This window comes from Coturnix japonica, chromosome 11, assembly GCF_001577835.2.
Source record: "Coturnix japonica isolate 7356 chromosome 11, Coturnix japonica 2.1, whole genome shotgun sequence".
NCBI lineage: Eukaryota > Metazoa > Chordata > Aves > Galliformes > Phasianidae > Coturnix > Coturnix japonica.
Window position 1 is genome coordinate 4,880,871 of NC_029526.1, and position 14,138 is coordinate 4,895,008.

The 14,138-nt window shown below is 50.5% G+C and overlaps 1 protein-coding gene across 6 annotated transcripts in view; it reads left to right on the plus strand.

Annotated features, from left to right (window-relative positions):
* Positions 1-7,531: 7,531 nt before the first annotated feature.
* The window catches only part of SALL1 (spalt like transcription factor 1), a 217,813-nt gene continuing 211,206 nt past the window's right edge, over positions 7,532-14,138 (plus strand). Inside the window, exons 1-4 of one of the 6 annotated variants that reach the window (XM_032447126.1) lie at positions 7,532-7,615; positions 7,893-8,007; positions 8,475-8,524; positions 10,965-11,057. In XM_032447126.1, the coding sequence (XP_032303017.1) occupies positions 10,982-11,057 (76 nt within the window). In that variant the 5' untranslated portion in view covers positions 7,532-7,615; positions 7,893-8,007; positions 8,475-8,524; positions 10,965-10,981. Of the gene's footprint in view, positions 7,616-7,892; positions 8,008-8,474; positions 8,525-9,417; positions 9,531-10,032; positions 10,146-10,964; positions 11,058-11,528; positions 11,707-14,138 lie in introns of those variants that run through there. The other 5 variants (XM_015873486.2, XM_015873485.2, XR_001557605.2 and 2 more) reach the window with 5 other exon arrangements.

Here is a 14,138-nt window from a genome sequence, read left to right on the forward strand (position 1 = left end):
CTAAAGTTGCCAATATTTTGTTTTGCAGACTTGAAGTAAAAGTTGTAGAGCTTCTCCCTCTGAGCTGTTGATGTCAAAGACTGCGCATAGCCTACAATTAATGACAATTCTGACGATTTCAAAAGTAGACTTGACACAGAACAGGTCCCCTCTAGCTTCTGTGCTGTCCCAGGTCTGGTTTCCACTCCTAGGGACACAGGAAAGCCAGCTTTTCTCTCATCTTTCAGAATACACTTGGAATTCCTTTCAAATATCTCCTACCAAACTTGACGAGAAGTACCTATTACTTGGAGACATTTCAATGCCCGTTTTCTGTAGAAGAAAATTAAATCAGGTCATGAGATGTAATAAACCAGACGTGGAATTTCCAGACAGATTTTATTTCTTTCATGGTTAATAGTTTTTGAAGTGTGCTACTGAAATGCTGTGTAAATGTAAAAGCTGGTTTACGTCTGATGGCTGTGATTGACTAAAGCAGTAGGTAAGATTCTCAGAGATTTTAGCTTCTGATAATTCAGCCATAGACGACAACTTTTTTTTTTTTTTCCTTGAAGGCCATTTTCATATGTACAAAAAAAGCTTTGCAGACAAGATATTTTTTATATCTAAAATTCACGGCATGTCTTGCTGTTAAATTGCCACCTTAGAGGCCTTTTTAAAATTTCATTGAAAATGCATATTAAATCAAAGTGATAGACACATGTAATGTAAAATGTCTGTCAACAATTAGAATCCCATTTGGAAGTTTGTAAAGCATAACAATTTAAAATGAATTGAGATTGAGAAGGAAAGTTTTTACATTAAGAGGAAAAGTTTTAGCCTGCAGTACTGCTGTTTTGTACAGAAAAAAAAATAATCCAATTTTTTTTTTTTCCATTTTGTGAGTAAAAGAGAAAGAAACAGAGATTCTAATGCTGTTCTTTCACCAGACAGGCACCTTCCATCTTTCCACAACAGAGTCCAAATTACACTGATTATTTCATTTGGAAAGATGTCATAAATCACTAAATATACAGATAGTAAAGTCCTCTGTAAAACTGTTTTCCCTTGTTATTTTCAAGGAACCTGTAAATACAATGCAGTTGAGACATTTGATTACTCTGTGTTATGTATTGAAAAGTGCAGCTGTTTGTATTGGGATGGACTAAATCCTTATCTAGTAACATCCACGTGGCTTGAAAAAAATGCACTGAAGGAAACATCACACAGTTTGCTTTGTATTCTTCTCAGATGACACCTGAAATGGCAGGATCCATGGGCAAACAGGAGCTCAGAGCACTGAGGTACCACCAAGCAGTTTGGCCCCAGTCCTTAGAGCTGTGGCTCCATCGCCAAAGACTTACCTGCCTACACAGATGCTGGGTTGGCACTCAGAGGTCAGTAACTCTGCTGTGTGTGCTGTGCCCTTTCTGGCTTGATGAGCCAATGTCTCAATTCCTGCAGCACACTCTTAGCATTTTGGAATAAAAAAATCCTTCAAGGAAGGGAACTGCTCTCTCTCCTACCCTGGAAAAGAGTACATATCCCGCGTAGAAAGGGTTCATACACCAGTCATAAAGTGACATAAGTGTAGAAATACTTAACAGTTCTGTGCTGCCTGACCAATAGCCAGATCAGTGCAGTTGTGCCTGAGCTACAGAGCCTGGGCTGTCACCTGGATGTTCCCAAAGCCTGAGGCCCAACAAAAGCTGGGGTTAGGTGAGGTTTCATGACTAGTATTTACTGAAAACCGTGTGAGCAACTAGAATACAGTTAGTCATAAAGTGAAAGTATTTAAATTATTTTCAAATTCTGTTTGTTTATTTTTGATTTTATAGCAGGCATGTTTCCAAGCACTGAAATCAGTATAATCCTGGCAATACATGTCAATGCTTCAAGCATAGAACAGTGCATTCTCTGTAGTGATACATAGCTCCTTTAAGCAGATACACTGCCAGATATACTTGTGTATAATTCGTCCAGATTAAATTCTAGCTGTTTCTAGACATTCCAGTTATCACTTTGATTGATTTTACGAGAATGACAATAAGAAACAGAATAAGAAACACAAAACAAATTCTCCAGTTCACCTCTGAAAGGAGATTCAATCCCATGAGAACTTTCTGTAGTGTGTTCCTGCTTACAACTCCTGCAAAAATGACAGTGTGCCATCACAAAAGATGGATGCAAATTACCCAGAACAGTTTCTGTCTCTGGTTATTTAGTATTTGTGTTTTCTTTTAGTAACCCCGTTTAAGACCCAAGGTTACCTGTGAACAACACAATTAAACAGGTGGTTTAAGAACTACTTCTAAATTGCCAGAGCTTTTACAGGGAGTTCTTTCCCAGTCATATGAGTACCAGCAAACAAATTCCTGCAGGCTTTCCTGAATACAGCAACCAGCAACAGCCACGGGATTTTGTTGCTCCAGGCGAAACATCAAATGTAGGCCCCTCACAAGGCACCATCATGAGCGCAGGCAAGTGTTACAGAACATTTTGCAGCCCTAGGCAGCTGCTGCTCTGCGTGGCTGGTGGCAGCAGTGCTGGCCCTGCATGTCAGTTTGCCTATCTCTTACCCATTAGGCTCACGTCCATCTCCTTTTCTACCTTTGCACTGATTTTTACCTAATTGGTTCTGCTCAGTGTGACTCCCATCACTGAACACGGTCAGGTCCTGTCCTACCTTAGAGTGATCCATTACAAATGGGGCAAAGGAGCAGCGAGTCTGGCAGCCCTCAGGGAGCAGCACTGGGTGAAATTGAAACTTGCTATTAGAAATTTCTAGGAGTGAAACAAAGAGTGAATGGCATAGCCTGAACAGAGTGAGTGCAGTAATGTTATTGTATTGTGAGATTACATGTACAGTGTCATAGAGGACAGTGCTGAAGGAGAAGGAGAGAATAAGCCATATTTATCCTTTGTTTAATTCCATTTAATTCGGTACATTTATAATGCATTTGGCTCTGTTTCCTTTGAAACTGTTATTCTTAAATATGATAGCTTTGTTTGTGCTCTCATGCAGCATAAAAATGGAAGCTGTTTCAACTGCAAAAGCAGACAGAGCAAGTAAACTTCAGAGACAGGGCAAGTGACTTCTAGCCCCAAAATATATGGTGAGTGCAGAGGTATGCAACTGTCAACTAAACCTGTTAACAAGAGGCATCCCAACTAAGAGGTACGTTATGTACACGCTAGTAATTGTCACTGGTGACTTTTCTAGACCTTTTTTTTTTTCTATGGAGCAGTTGTTTACACTCATCTGAAGTTAGTAATGGGCCTGATCTGGCACACTCACACAAATACAGCTCCTCTCAGAAATCAGTTTGTATAGACTGGGGGCTTAGGCGCATATTTTATTTGCAAACAGCTGGAACAGCTTAAGAACTTACCATACCACGCACTGTTGCCCCATGCAGATTTCCATCCCGTGCTGGCGGTCTATGTCATGCAAACATTTTTGCTAGCTCTAGAGCAGTGCAGACTGGGAGTGCTCCCCCACTGATTGCCTGGTGACAGCTTGGGGACAGCATTGTCCTGGTGTGGGGCAGTGGCAGATGGTGGTGGGAAATGACTTAACTGATCATCCCAGATTGCCCCTGCCAGAAATGTGCTGGTGGAATTGTCTAGCTTGGAAGGGACCTTCATGATCATCAAATTCTAGACTAAAACACTTCCTGTGCTGCCCTGTCAATGCCCTGCTTCCTGCACTAGTCTGGATCATACCTGTCATGTGTTTAGGACTGGGTGCTTGCCTTGCAAATTTCTGAGGACAAATGGCTTTTCACGGACTCAGAAATGAGTCTATGATCCCTCCTGTAGCTTTACATATGGATGTAGAATAAGCACTGGTATTTGGCATTCTTCAGTGTATTATATCTCCTCATACTCAGGCATGACTCTCCCCTTTTTGCTCTATTGCAGTATGTGTATGACGTAATGTCAGTTGAATTGCTGAACCAGTACAGACTAGTTGTCTTTGCATATATGCTTTTGCACCAGTTACTTTTAAGATGATTTAAAACTGACTGAAGCTTTAAATTCTTATTTGGACAGAACTTCTGGGTGCCAGCAGACAGGAACAAGCTCAGAGTAGCTTCATGACTGCATAGCCAGCTAGACCTCAGAAGTCTGCATTACTCCATGCAAACAGATGAGAAAACCCCTTCTGAGATGGAATTGGAAGCTCAGTGAATGACTGTAACACAGAATATGTAACTCGGAGTGAGATTCAAGAAACAGTTTGTACAGCCATGCCGACAGCCTGAGCTTACCATGTAAGGTATGTGAAGGACAGAAATAATTTCCTGAAACCAAATCTGGTTTCTGGATTTGTGAAGAAGGGTCTTTTTGACATCTCTTCTTGAGGATTGCTCTTCTGATTCTAGTGACTTGAGCTTTCCTTAGGGATGGAGAAGGCTCCATCCTCTAGATGTAACTCTATGAACTTGGCTTTATGGAGAAGTGCTTATTACGGCTCTCTCTGAACTGCTGATGGCTCAGTACGAGCTGCTCTGTTCTGGACTCTTCCCCCCTCTTTCAGCTCCAGATTTAATTTCACTAATGAGAAAGTCCTGGGCTTACTTTTTGAGGTAGGCAATGGTGGCTGTTGCCACCTGAACATTAAATGATTACTAATAGCAAGAAAATAAAACTGCAACAATGTGGCTGGGAGATCAGATTGCTCCCTGAGGAAATGGGCTCCCCATAAGCTCTAGATAATGCGTGCAGGTCTGGGTGAACATATTTACACTCAGAGAGGTTTTACACATTGCCATTGCAGAGCAGTTCTATTAACAGACTGCCCAAAGTGGATGCAAAAGGCGGATTGTGAGGACACTGCTTAGTTCAGGCATGGAAAGCAGCACGTTATTCACAAGCATTTACTTTATTGCAGCCAGCGGCTGCCAAGCCAGCTCCTTGCGTTGATGCAGGGAGTATGACAATTTTCACGTTGTAAACACTATGCATTAATCAGGGCACCTCAATATTATGCAAACAAAATCCATGTACTTACAAATGCTTCCACTGTATTTGAATCAAATATAACGCCGTGAAAATGAATGGAGTTGTCAGGCTCATTTCATCTGTCGAGAAATTTGGGACTGTGCAGGCAACAGTTCCCCTGAGGTCGGAGACATATTTATCCTGTAATCACCACAGATTCCCCAAATTAAAATGAAACTTTAAAATGTAAATAAAAATGCACACTCGGTAAATCTAATTTGACAGCAGAAATCTGTTTGTGGCAACAACAAGAGGTCTTCCTTTATCAGATGATTACCTCGTAGAAAATCGTCTGCACGCTACTAGACAATTGTCATATGAAATGTTGGCCTTGCATTTGTATTGAGAGAAACTACAGAACTTTGTGCATCATTTGTGTTTCAAAGGTAAGTAAATCCTGAGGGAACTTTTTACAAGAGGGGACTTTTTTTTCCCTTAAATATTCTGAAAGATACTTCCCTCAGTCTTATTTCTTCATTTGCTTGTAAACGGTTCCCACCTCCATACTTTATACTGTTTCAGATAGTGCTCCAATTGAAGAAATGATGGCTATGATGATTTTCAGTTCCATGTGAATATACCCAGGTGCAGAGCAACTGTGACTGTGAAGTTTTCCTACCATATAAATGCACTTTTTGTACAGCAAGATGTTAGGAGGAAATCCAGTCCGATAGCTCGTGTATCTCATCATCTGATATCGGGTGGGTTTGTCATGACTTTTCTTTTGACATGGATATATTTCTGTGCCTTTATTTTTTCCCACCGTTCTACCCAGAAATGTTTCTGCAATGAGAGACACCACATTGTGCCTTTGGAAGAAATCTTTGCAGCTCAGAAGGGTTTTAAAACATTTTTATCTACGGCTGAAAAAATCCATGTCTAAACTAACACTTCTGAACTTCTGGTTTTCCAGAGAGGTTACATTCTGCCTTAATGAATCTGTGACACGCTGGGGTAGGGGAAAAAAAAACCTGGGATGTAAAGGAATGTGGCTTGAAGAAAAAGAGTTCCTCTGTGGGATCAAATCAAATTCTTCATTTTTCATCCTTTATAGAACTAATAGACTTGTTCTGTCTGCCCTTTGATGGCCGCTGTGTAACAAATCAGTAGGGAAAATTTCGGGCCAAAGCAGCCTACCTGGAATCCCCACTGATTTTTTCATTAGTCTGAGAAAAGGTACACAAAGGTTAGTGTGATGCCTTGGGATCGATAACACTATTGAAACCAAGGAATTCTGTCAAGCGTATGCTACATAATCAGAACAAACCAAGGCGATTTCTAACATGGGGACTAAGACATTCTGCTACCAAAGTAAGTAAGTAAGTAAATAAATAAATAAGGAAATAATGACAGGCTTCAGGATGCGGTAGTATTTCTAATTACCAGCACTCTCCAGGTTCTCTGTGCAGACACATTAAACGGCATGGAAGTCTTTAGCAGTGTGCTGTACTCATCTTTCTGTAGGTCTTCTCTGCCCCGCGGGCTGGGCTGGACAGTCGCCTACAGCCGGAGCGGGATGCTGCTGGCAGAGGAATGCGGCCATCCAGGTATTGCCCTCGGTTTGCAGCCACCCTGCCCGAGTATAAGGACTTTCCACCCAGCTCGTTTGCCTCCTGATTTATGTCTAAATTGACAGAGTCCTTCGGAGGCATTCGTGTTAAATTTGAAACAAACATATTTAATGCTTCTGTTGTAATAAAACAGCTCAAAGAGCAGATTAAAAAGATATGCACAGAGGGCTCCGATTGATTGAGGGATTGATTTTACTACTTTTCCCGTAGGTGGGTAGTGATGGCCGTAAATCTCCCTATAATCATTTCAGAAGCACCTTCATCAATAAACTCGGAAGGGACAGCGAGGTGTAAAAATGTGCCGGCCATCGGGTCAGACAAAGGCAGCGAACGTGCAAAGAGGGAACGGAATTAAACAATCCCACCTTGGCCGCCCATGGCATTAGTCACGTCCGCTTTAATCTCGGGGGCGGGGGAGTTCCCCGTGGCTGCGATTCTGTGAGATTTGGGGCAGAGAGGGGGAGGCTCTTTCTCTCTTTCTTTTTTTTCCCCCTGTCTTTCTTTTTCTTTCCTTTTTCCCCTTTAGTTCAACCCGTACTGCTTACGATTCCATTATGCGGCTAAAAGCTCGTGTTTGTGAGCAATAATCAATTATTAGTTGTCACTAATAATGGAGAAGGATTCCACGCTGGTTCTTCCCCTCTCCCTCTATTTCTGTTTCCCCGAGGAGTTATCGTTAGGAAATAACAATAACAACCAAGGTGAGAGGTGGGCAGCGGCCGAGCCGTCGTTCCCTCGCCGGGCAGCGTCGAACCTCGGTACCGCGGTGTTACCCGGGCAGCGCCCCGGTACGGCCTCAAACTTCGTGGTGCGTCGGAGTTCCCGGCTGAGGGCAGCATCTGGGAGCCCCTAATTACACACGATGTTGAAATAGATGTAACCTGGTGTAGCTGAAAAGCGGTTTGCTTTAGGGGTCAACTGCAGCGAAATTCGAAGCTGTTATTGCAGTGTATTTTTTTTTTTTTTCTTTTAGTTTAAAAAGAGAGCAGAAAGAACGGAGAGGAGGAGAAAAAGGCAAAGGAGGGAAGAAAGGGACAAGTGGTGCTGCGGAGGAGCAGGTATCGCAGCACGGAGCGGGGCCGGGCTGCTGTGTGCCCCGGGCTGCGGGCGGAGGTGTGCGGCAAAGGGAGAGCGGTGGCACTGCGCCCGGCTCGGGGCAACAGCGTGTCACCGCTGGGTGCGGACTGCGGAGCTTTTAACCCCTGAGTGCGGAGGGTGTCGGGGCTGAGCGCAAACCTTAATAACAATAAGGCAGGCTGGTGCGTGGCATCTCATTGAAAGCGTCTCTCGGCAGAATGAACTGCAAATTATCCCCTGTTTGCCATCTCCCTTCAGTGCTCATCTCAATGAACTGGAGATCGATCCCCTCCGCGGGTGCCTTCCAGCAGGGCTGATTTGCATCGAAGCGCATTAGCAAGCCTCTCACCTCCATTAAAAAGAATAATCCGAGGTAAAAAGAAAAAGAAAAAGAAAAAAAGGAAAAAAAAATAAAAAGAAAGAAAGAACAAGAAAAAAAGAAAGAAAAAATCCCCAAGGTGTGGCGGGGAGGGAAAAGCTCCGTCACTGTCACGGGGCTGCGAGAGGGAGCGGGCATTGCGCGTGTGAACTCTCACAACTTCTGCGGGAGACAATGACACGTAATTGATGTATCGCTATCACCAACAATAAGCACCGATCTCTCCCCGGCCCCGGCGGTGCTCTCTGCCCCCCGCCTCTCCCCACCCCTCCCGGCCCCCAGCGAAGGAGAGGAAAACAAACAATAAATAATCGAGCGGCCCTACGTTAAATGCCAAGTGCCGCTTTATGCATTAGCGAGGGAGCAGAGAAACGAAAAAAAAAAAAAAAAGTTACAAAACTTAATTTCTCCCGGTTAATTTCTTCTTCTTTTTCTTTAAACCTGTGTTTTTCTCCTTGTAGTTACCTTTTAATTACCAGCCCGGCCGGCTTTTCCCTGCCACGAAGCGAAGGTACTGGGGGAATTTGTCTTAAGTTTAATCGACAAACGCGTAATGGCATCGTAAGGGGGAATAATTCGGGGAAAGCGGCCGATGGGGACCCGCGGGAGGTGGCGGGGGACGGGAGCGGCCCGGGGTGCGGCCACGGCCGCGCAGGAAGAACCGCGGTGCGGAGTGCGGACGGTGCGCAGTGCGGTGCGGGGCGGCCTTGGACGGCCGGGTCGGGGTTGTGCCCTGGCTGAGGGTGAGGAGGGGGCAACGTGCGCCGGGCGTATCCATCTCTGCCCAAACGCCTCTTGAAATATTCAGCGAAAAATAATGTCACGTGCAGTAGCACCTATAGCGGGGTTATTATCTTCATCCTTCACCATCACCCCCGCTGATGGCTTCGTTTGTCTTTTTCTCAAACTCCGCCGTTCCGAGCGCTGCGGGCGGAGGGGGCTCTCCCCGCACGCAAACGGGCAGCAGCGGCCGCGGCTGCTCCGCAGCGCCGAGGCAGTACCGGGCGGCACCGGGGGGGCTTCGTCCGTTCGTTTGGGTTTGTTTGTTTGCTTTTGCGGCTGGTGGGCTTTTTCCCCCTTCGAGTCAATCGTTTTGCGGTCTCTTTCGTTTAATAATGAGAAGGAAACGCGAGCGAGCCGCTTCCTCGAATGGGAACGTCGCCGCTCTCTCCCTTTTCCTCCCGCTCGCTCTCCAGGTTTGCCGGCTCATTTGAAATTGAAATGAGTTGTGGCTGCTCAGCCTCCCGCTTTTACAGAGTTTGTTAATATTAATACGGGAAAAGGAGTCGTTTCCACGGCAGAGTAAATAATTCGGCGGGGGTGGGAGGGGGAGCGCCGGCGGCGCGGTGAAGGACGGGGCGGTGCGGGACGGAGCTGCCGAGCGCCGCGCCCCCCCGGGCCGGTTCCTTCGGGGCGCGGAGGAGGCAGCAGGGCAGAGCGGAGCGGGAGCAGCCGGGACGCTGGGGGACGGAGAGACGCGGAACACGGCGGGCGTCGGCCGCGGCCTCTTTGCAAATGTACTTCTTTTTTTTTTTTTTTTTCCAGCCCGTGACATTTGTTGGTCAGAGGTTTCTCCTCGGGCAATAACACCCGCGAGCCAAACTTTGGCTCGTTACGCATCTCACTCCGGGCGCACCGCGGCGCCCGGTCCCGGAGCCGCACGGCCGCACAGAGCGGCCCGGGGTCCCTCCGGCGGCGGGACGGGCTCGGCTCAGCCCGGCGGCGCACGGCCGCGGGACCCGGCTTCGGTTCGGCGGCTCCGCTGCGCGTCTGCGGAGGCTCCGCGCGGCCCGGCGCGGGTAGGCAGCCGCGCACCGCTCCCGCGTCCCACAAGGAAACAAAAGTCGGGAGGCTGCCGCCGGGAGGGGGAGCAGAGGCGCCCGCGGCACCGCCCCCTCGTCCCGCTCCGGGAGTGGCGGTGCAAGGCCGGGGGGAGCGGAGCCGCCGAGCCGAGCCGCCCGCCCCCAGCTCCGGCGCCGCGGGCCCCGCCGCCCGCCCCGACCTTCCCCGGGCGCCGGCGGCGGAGTGACTCCGGGCGCGACCAACCGGCGCGGAGCGGGGCCGGGGGCGGGGCGGGCGGCCGGTCCGCCCGCTGCTCCCAGCGGTCCCTAATTGTCCTGGGAATGTGTGAGGTAAAAGCCAAACCCTTCCTATTTTCAGCACCCCTCGGGCCCGTGATATATGGAAAGGGAAGCGGGGGGTTGGTGGGGGGGGTGGGGGTGTGAAGGAGGCGAGAACGGAGCTTTATTTGCAAATGCGGGGAAAAGCAGAAGCGGGGGAAGCCGAGTGAGGGAAGGGGGGGGGAAGGGAAAAAAAAAAACAAAAAACCAAAAACCCCACAAAACACAAAAAACCCGAAACTTTTAGCGGCAGCGGTACGGGGCACGGCACTGCGCACAGCGGCTGCGGGGCTCCCCCGGGCGCTGCCGCCCCCCTGCCCTGTCCCCGCCGGTCCGGGCTGGGGGGGTTCCGGGACCCTCCTCTCCCCCAAAAAGAAAAGGCGCAGAGCGGAGGGCGGGCGGCAGCGCGGGGCGCCCGTCGGGGCTGCGGGGAGAGGCGCGGGGAGCCGCATTCCTATAGTAACCGGGATGGCGCGGCGCGGCCCCAGCTGGTTGCTAAGAGGGTTAAACTGTATCCAAACAGCTTTGGGGAAATCCAGCCCCTTCTCCCGCCGCATGGATCGACTCATTGGGTGGGAGCGGCGGAGAGACAAGGGTCTCCAGCAAATCAGCGCCTAATTGATTAAGGCGAGCTGGTTTGAATAGAGCTGGCCATGTGCCAATCGCCTTTCAAAGAGCCCCTCTATGATTAATCGCAATGCATTATTGATAATCATAATTATAGCAGGACACATGCGCGGTGCGCGGAGGACCGGGGAGGCTGGGGGGGGGAGGCTCGATTTCCGTAATTTTGAGAAGATTTTTTTTTAGTAATTTTTTATTCTGCCCCAGCTGATGTTTGAGCCAGCATGTCGCGGAGGAAGCAGGCGAAGCCTCAGCATTTCCAATCCGACCCCGATCTGGCCTCGTTATCCCAGCGAAATGGTGAGTGCCTCTGCTCTCCCTCGCACGCGTTTTCACACAAACGCACAAAACAGAGCGGCTTACCTTGCGGAGCGGGACCGCCGCTCTCCGGGAGTTACGGCCGGGGGGGGAGGTTTCTTTTCCCTTTTCGCTCCCGAGTTGTCGCCTTTGATTTTATTCTTCTTTTTTTTTTTTTTTTTCCTCTTTTTTTCAACTCGGCGTTCGCTTTCTCGTGGTTCTTAACGAACCCCCCGAACTCTTTCCGTTCCCCGCCGCTTTCCCTCCGCCCTCCCCCCGCAGGGCGGGCTGCCCTCCCGAGCCCGCAGGGGACGGACCCGCGCCCCGCGGAGCGGAGGCACAAAGCGGGGCTGCGACGGGGCCCCCGAGCCTGCACCCGCACCGCGGATGCCCCGGCCCGGCCACCCACACCGCCCCGCCGGCGGAAAGCTCCCCCCGGGCACTCGCTTCGCGCCCCCCCCCGCCCCGACCACCGCGCTCCGGCTCCGAGCACTTCCCGCAGACGGAAAAGTTGCCGCCGGGCCGGGAGGGATCGCCCCGCGCCTGGAGCTGCCCCGGGCCGCCAGCCTGAAGCTCCGGGAGCGCGGGGATCCGCTCGTTCTCCCTCCGGTTGTTTTTTTATTTTACTTCTTCGCCTTCCCTCTCCGAGTCGGTGAGTGAGGAATAAACAGCGGCTTTGTGTCCGCAGGCTTTGGAGAGGCAGCGTGTGGAATCATCCTTTTCTTTTTTTTTTTTTTTTTTTTCCTTCCCCCCCTCGTTCCTCCCCCTCCCAGTGAGGGGCTTTCGGAGGAGTTTCGCCGCGGGGCCGTGCCCTGTCCGTACCTGCGCCGGGCCGCGGGGCGACAAGTGGCCGCGGGGCTGGGGCAGGTACCCATCGGCCATGCGGCGGGCGAGCGGCGGGGCGGAGGGAGCCGGGGGCCAGAAGCGCTCCGGGAGGGCAGGTAAGGGAGGAACGGGGCGCGGCGGTGCCGCTTCCCCGCCCGGCCCCGTCGGAGGAAACACCTCGGGCTCCCCCAGCAACTTCCCCAGGAAGCGGCGTTGCGGGCCCTCCGCTCCCCGGGCCGGCCGTGGGCACCCGGCGCTGCCGCCGCCCGGAGCTGCCTGGCCCGGCACCCGCAGCACTCCCGGGAATGGGAGCAGAGCAGAGCAAAGCGCTGCACGCCGAGTGCGGGGAGGGTCCCACCGCGGCACGGGTAGTCGGCTCTCAAAGTTAGTGGGATGCCGTCCCGCCCGTGTAAGAGCGCCCCGAAGCCCGGGCCCGACGCTTCGGAAAGCAGCGAACGCGGGGACGTTCGGTTCGTACAGCTCTGCCAAAACGGTTCTTGAAAGTCATTTGGTTCGTGGCCGGCGGCTTCTGGGCGCTCCGAGTGCGTTCGGGTTTTGCCATTCGCTCAGCTTCGTCCCCTTCCTCATCTCAGCAAACGTATTTATTTTTCTTCCGATGTTATTCCTACTTCCTCTTGAAGTTTCGAGCAGGAATTGGGGAAGCGTCCAGTTTTTGTTTGCCTTTCTTTGGCCTCCCGGGAAAGAGTTTGGAACTTTTAAAAGTGAGCGGGGAAGGGGAAAACTGAGATGGGAATCATCATCTTGGTAAAGCGGAGGGGGATTTTTCCACATCTTCACTTTGTTTAATTGCCCCTCCTGACGCTCGCTCTCCGTTTTGTTGCTACAAGACGGAGCGGAGCCAATCGCTCCCACCCATCGTTTTACAAAGTAGCCATTTTTTCCCTGGTTTTAGCCTTCGGATCTGATTTTGTGCGTCCTTTTCATAAACGAGACCTTGCGAGCGTGAGACGGGCGTGCCAGCCGAGCGGCCCCTCCGCCTGTTGCTGAGCGATATACGTGCGCTAAGTTGGGCTTTGCCCGAAGCGGTGGCGCGGAAGCGGAGCTGCGTGCGGTGCGCGTGGCTATCGGAAGTTAAACGAGTCAACGACAAAGCTCCCGTTTAAAGCCTGCGGCCGATAGCCTGGCAAGAAACGTGCTTTACTCTCGCATCTCTTGGAGCTTTACCCCCCTCCCGGCCGGAGCTGCAGGCTCGCCTTACGGCTGTCGGCGTGCCCGGGCGCTGCGCTCTCATCGGGCTGCCCGCGGGCCGCTTCCCCTTGGACTGGGATTTGCAGTAATCCCGGCACGGCGCGGCCCCGAGGCTGCCGCATCCGAACGGGGCAGGGCAGGACGCGCTGCGGAGGGGCGGCTGTGCGTTTAGTGCCTCGCGGTCGCGGAGTGAAAACTCGGGATTCCGAGCGCTCCTTTTCTTTTCCTTTCGTACCGCGACTTCAGATTGGCTCATTCTTCTACATCTCGCGCGGGGATCGGGCAAACGTAGCGGCGCGCGTCCTTGAGGCGCTCGCAGTGAGCACAGCTGGGAACGGGCAGGGTGGCCCCGCGAGCACTGCTTGCACCTGATTGAGTTCTGCTTTGTTCGAGTTTCTGTTGCGGCTCCGTGGCTAAAGATCGATAGCAAAAAGTTCAGCGGGCTGCAGCAGAGTGTATTTATTTTCCTACCGGTCCCTTTTGTTACAGTTCAAAGCTCACAGAGTTCACCCTTACAGGGAAATCTGCTCTTAAAATGTATTTCTGGTGCGATCGGTGCAGAAGTAAATTTACCTTTTGCCTTCACCCCGCAAATGTGCACTTTTAATAAAGTTCACGTTGGATTAAGTGGAACGGGTATCAGATTAATAGTAGAAATTACTTGCAGCATAAATTGTGTTCAACAAGTAACTAATTACTGGTAGGAAGTGGGCTGGAGGCTGCGGGATTATTTCCTTTTGTTAATAACCCCGGCTACTTTCATGAGCTTTCAGAATCGTCTCGGAGCTGCTCGGAATTGTGCTGCTAATTGTAGAGCGTTCTTGGAGCACAGTTTCCCAGGGCACAAGTTATGTCAGAGAAAGAAGCCAGCCAGGCTTTCGGGGTAGGAAAATCTTTGCCTCCCTTCCATAAAAAGCCTTGTCAGAACCGCTGGCTTTTCATGTCGGTAATGGATTTTGGTAAATTCCTGCTACAGCTTTATGATCACCCGCGTAATTGTTACTGGGCCCATGAAATGAGAGAAATTATGATGGCTTTCTTTAGTGCGAT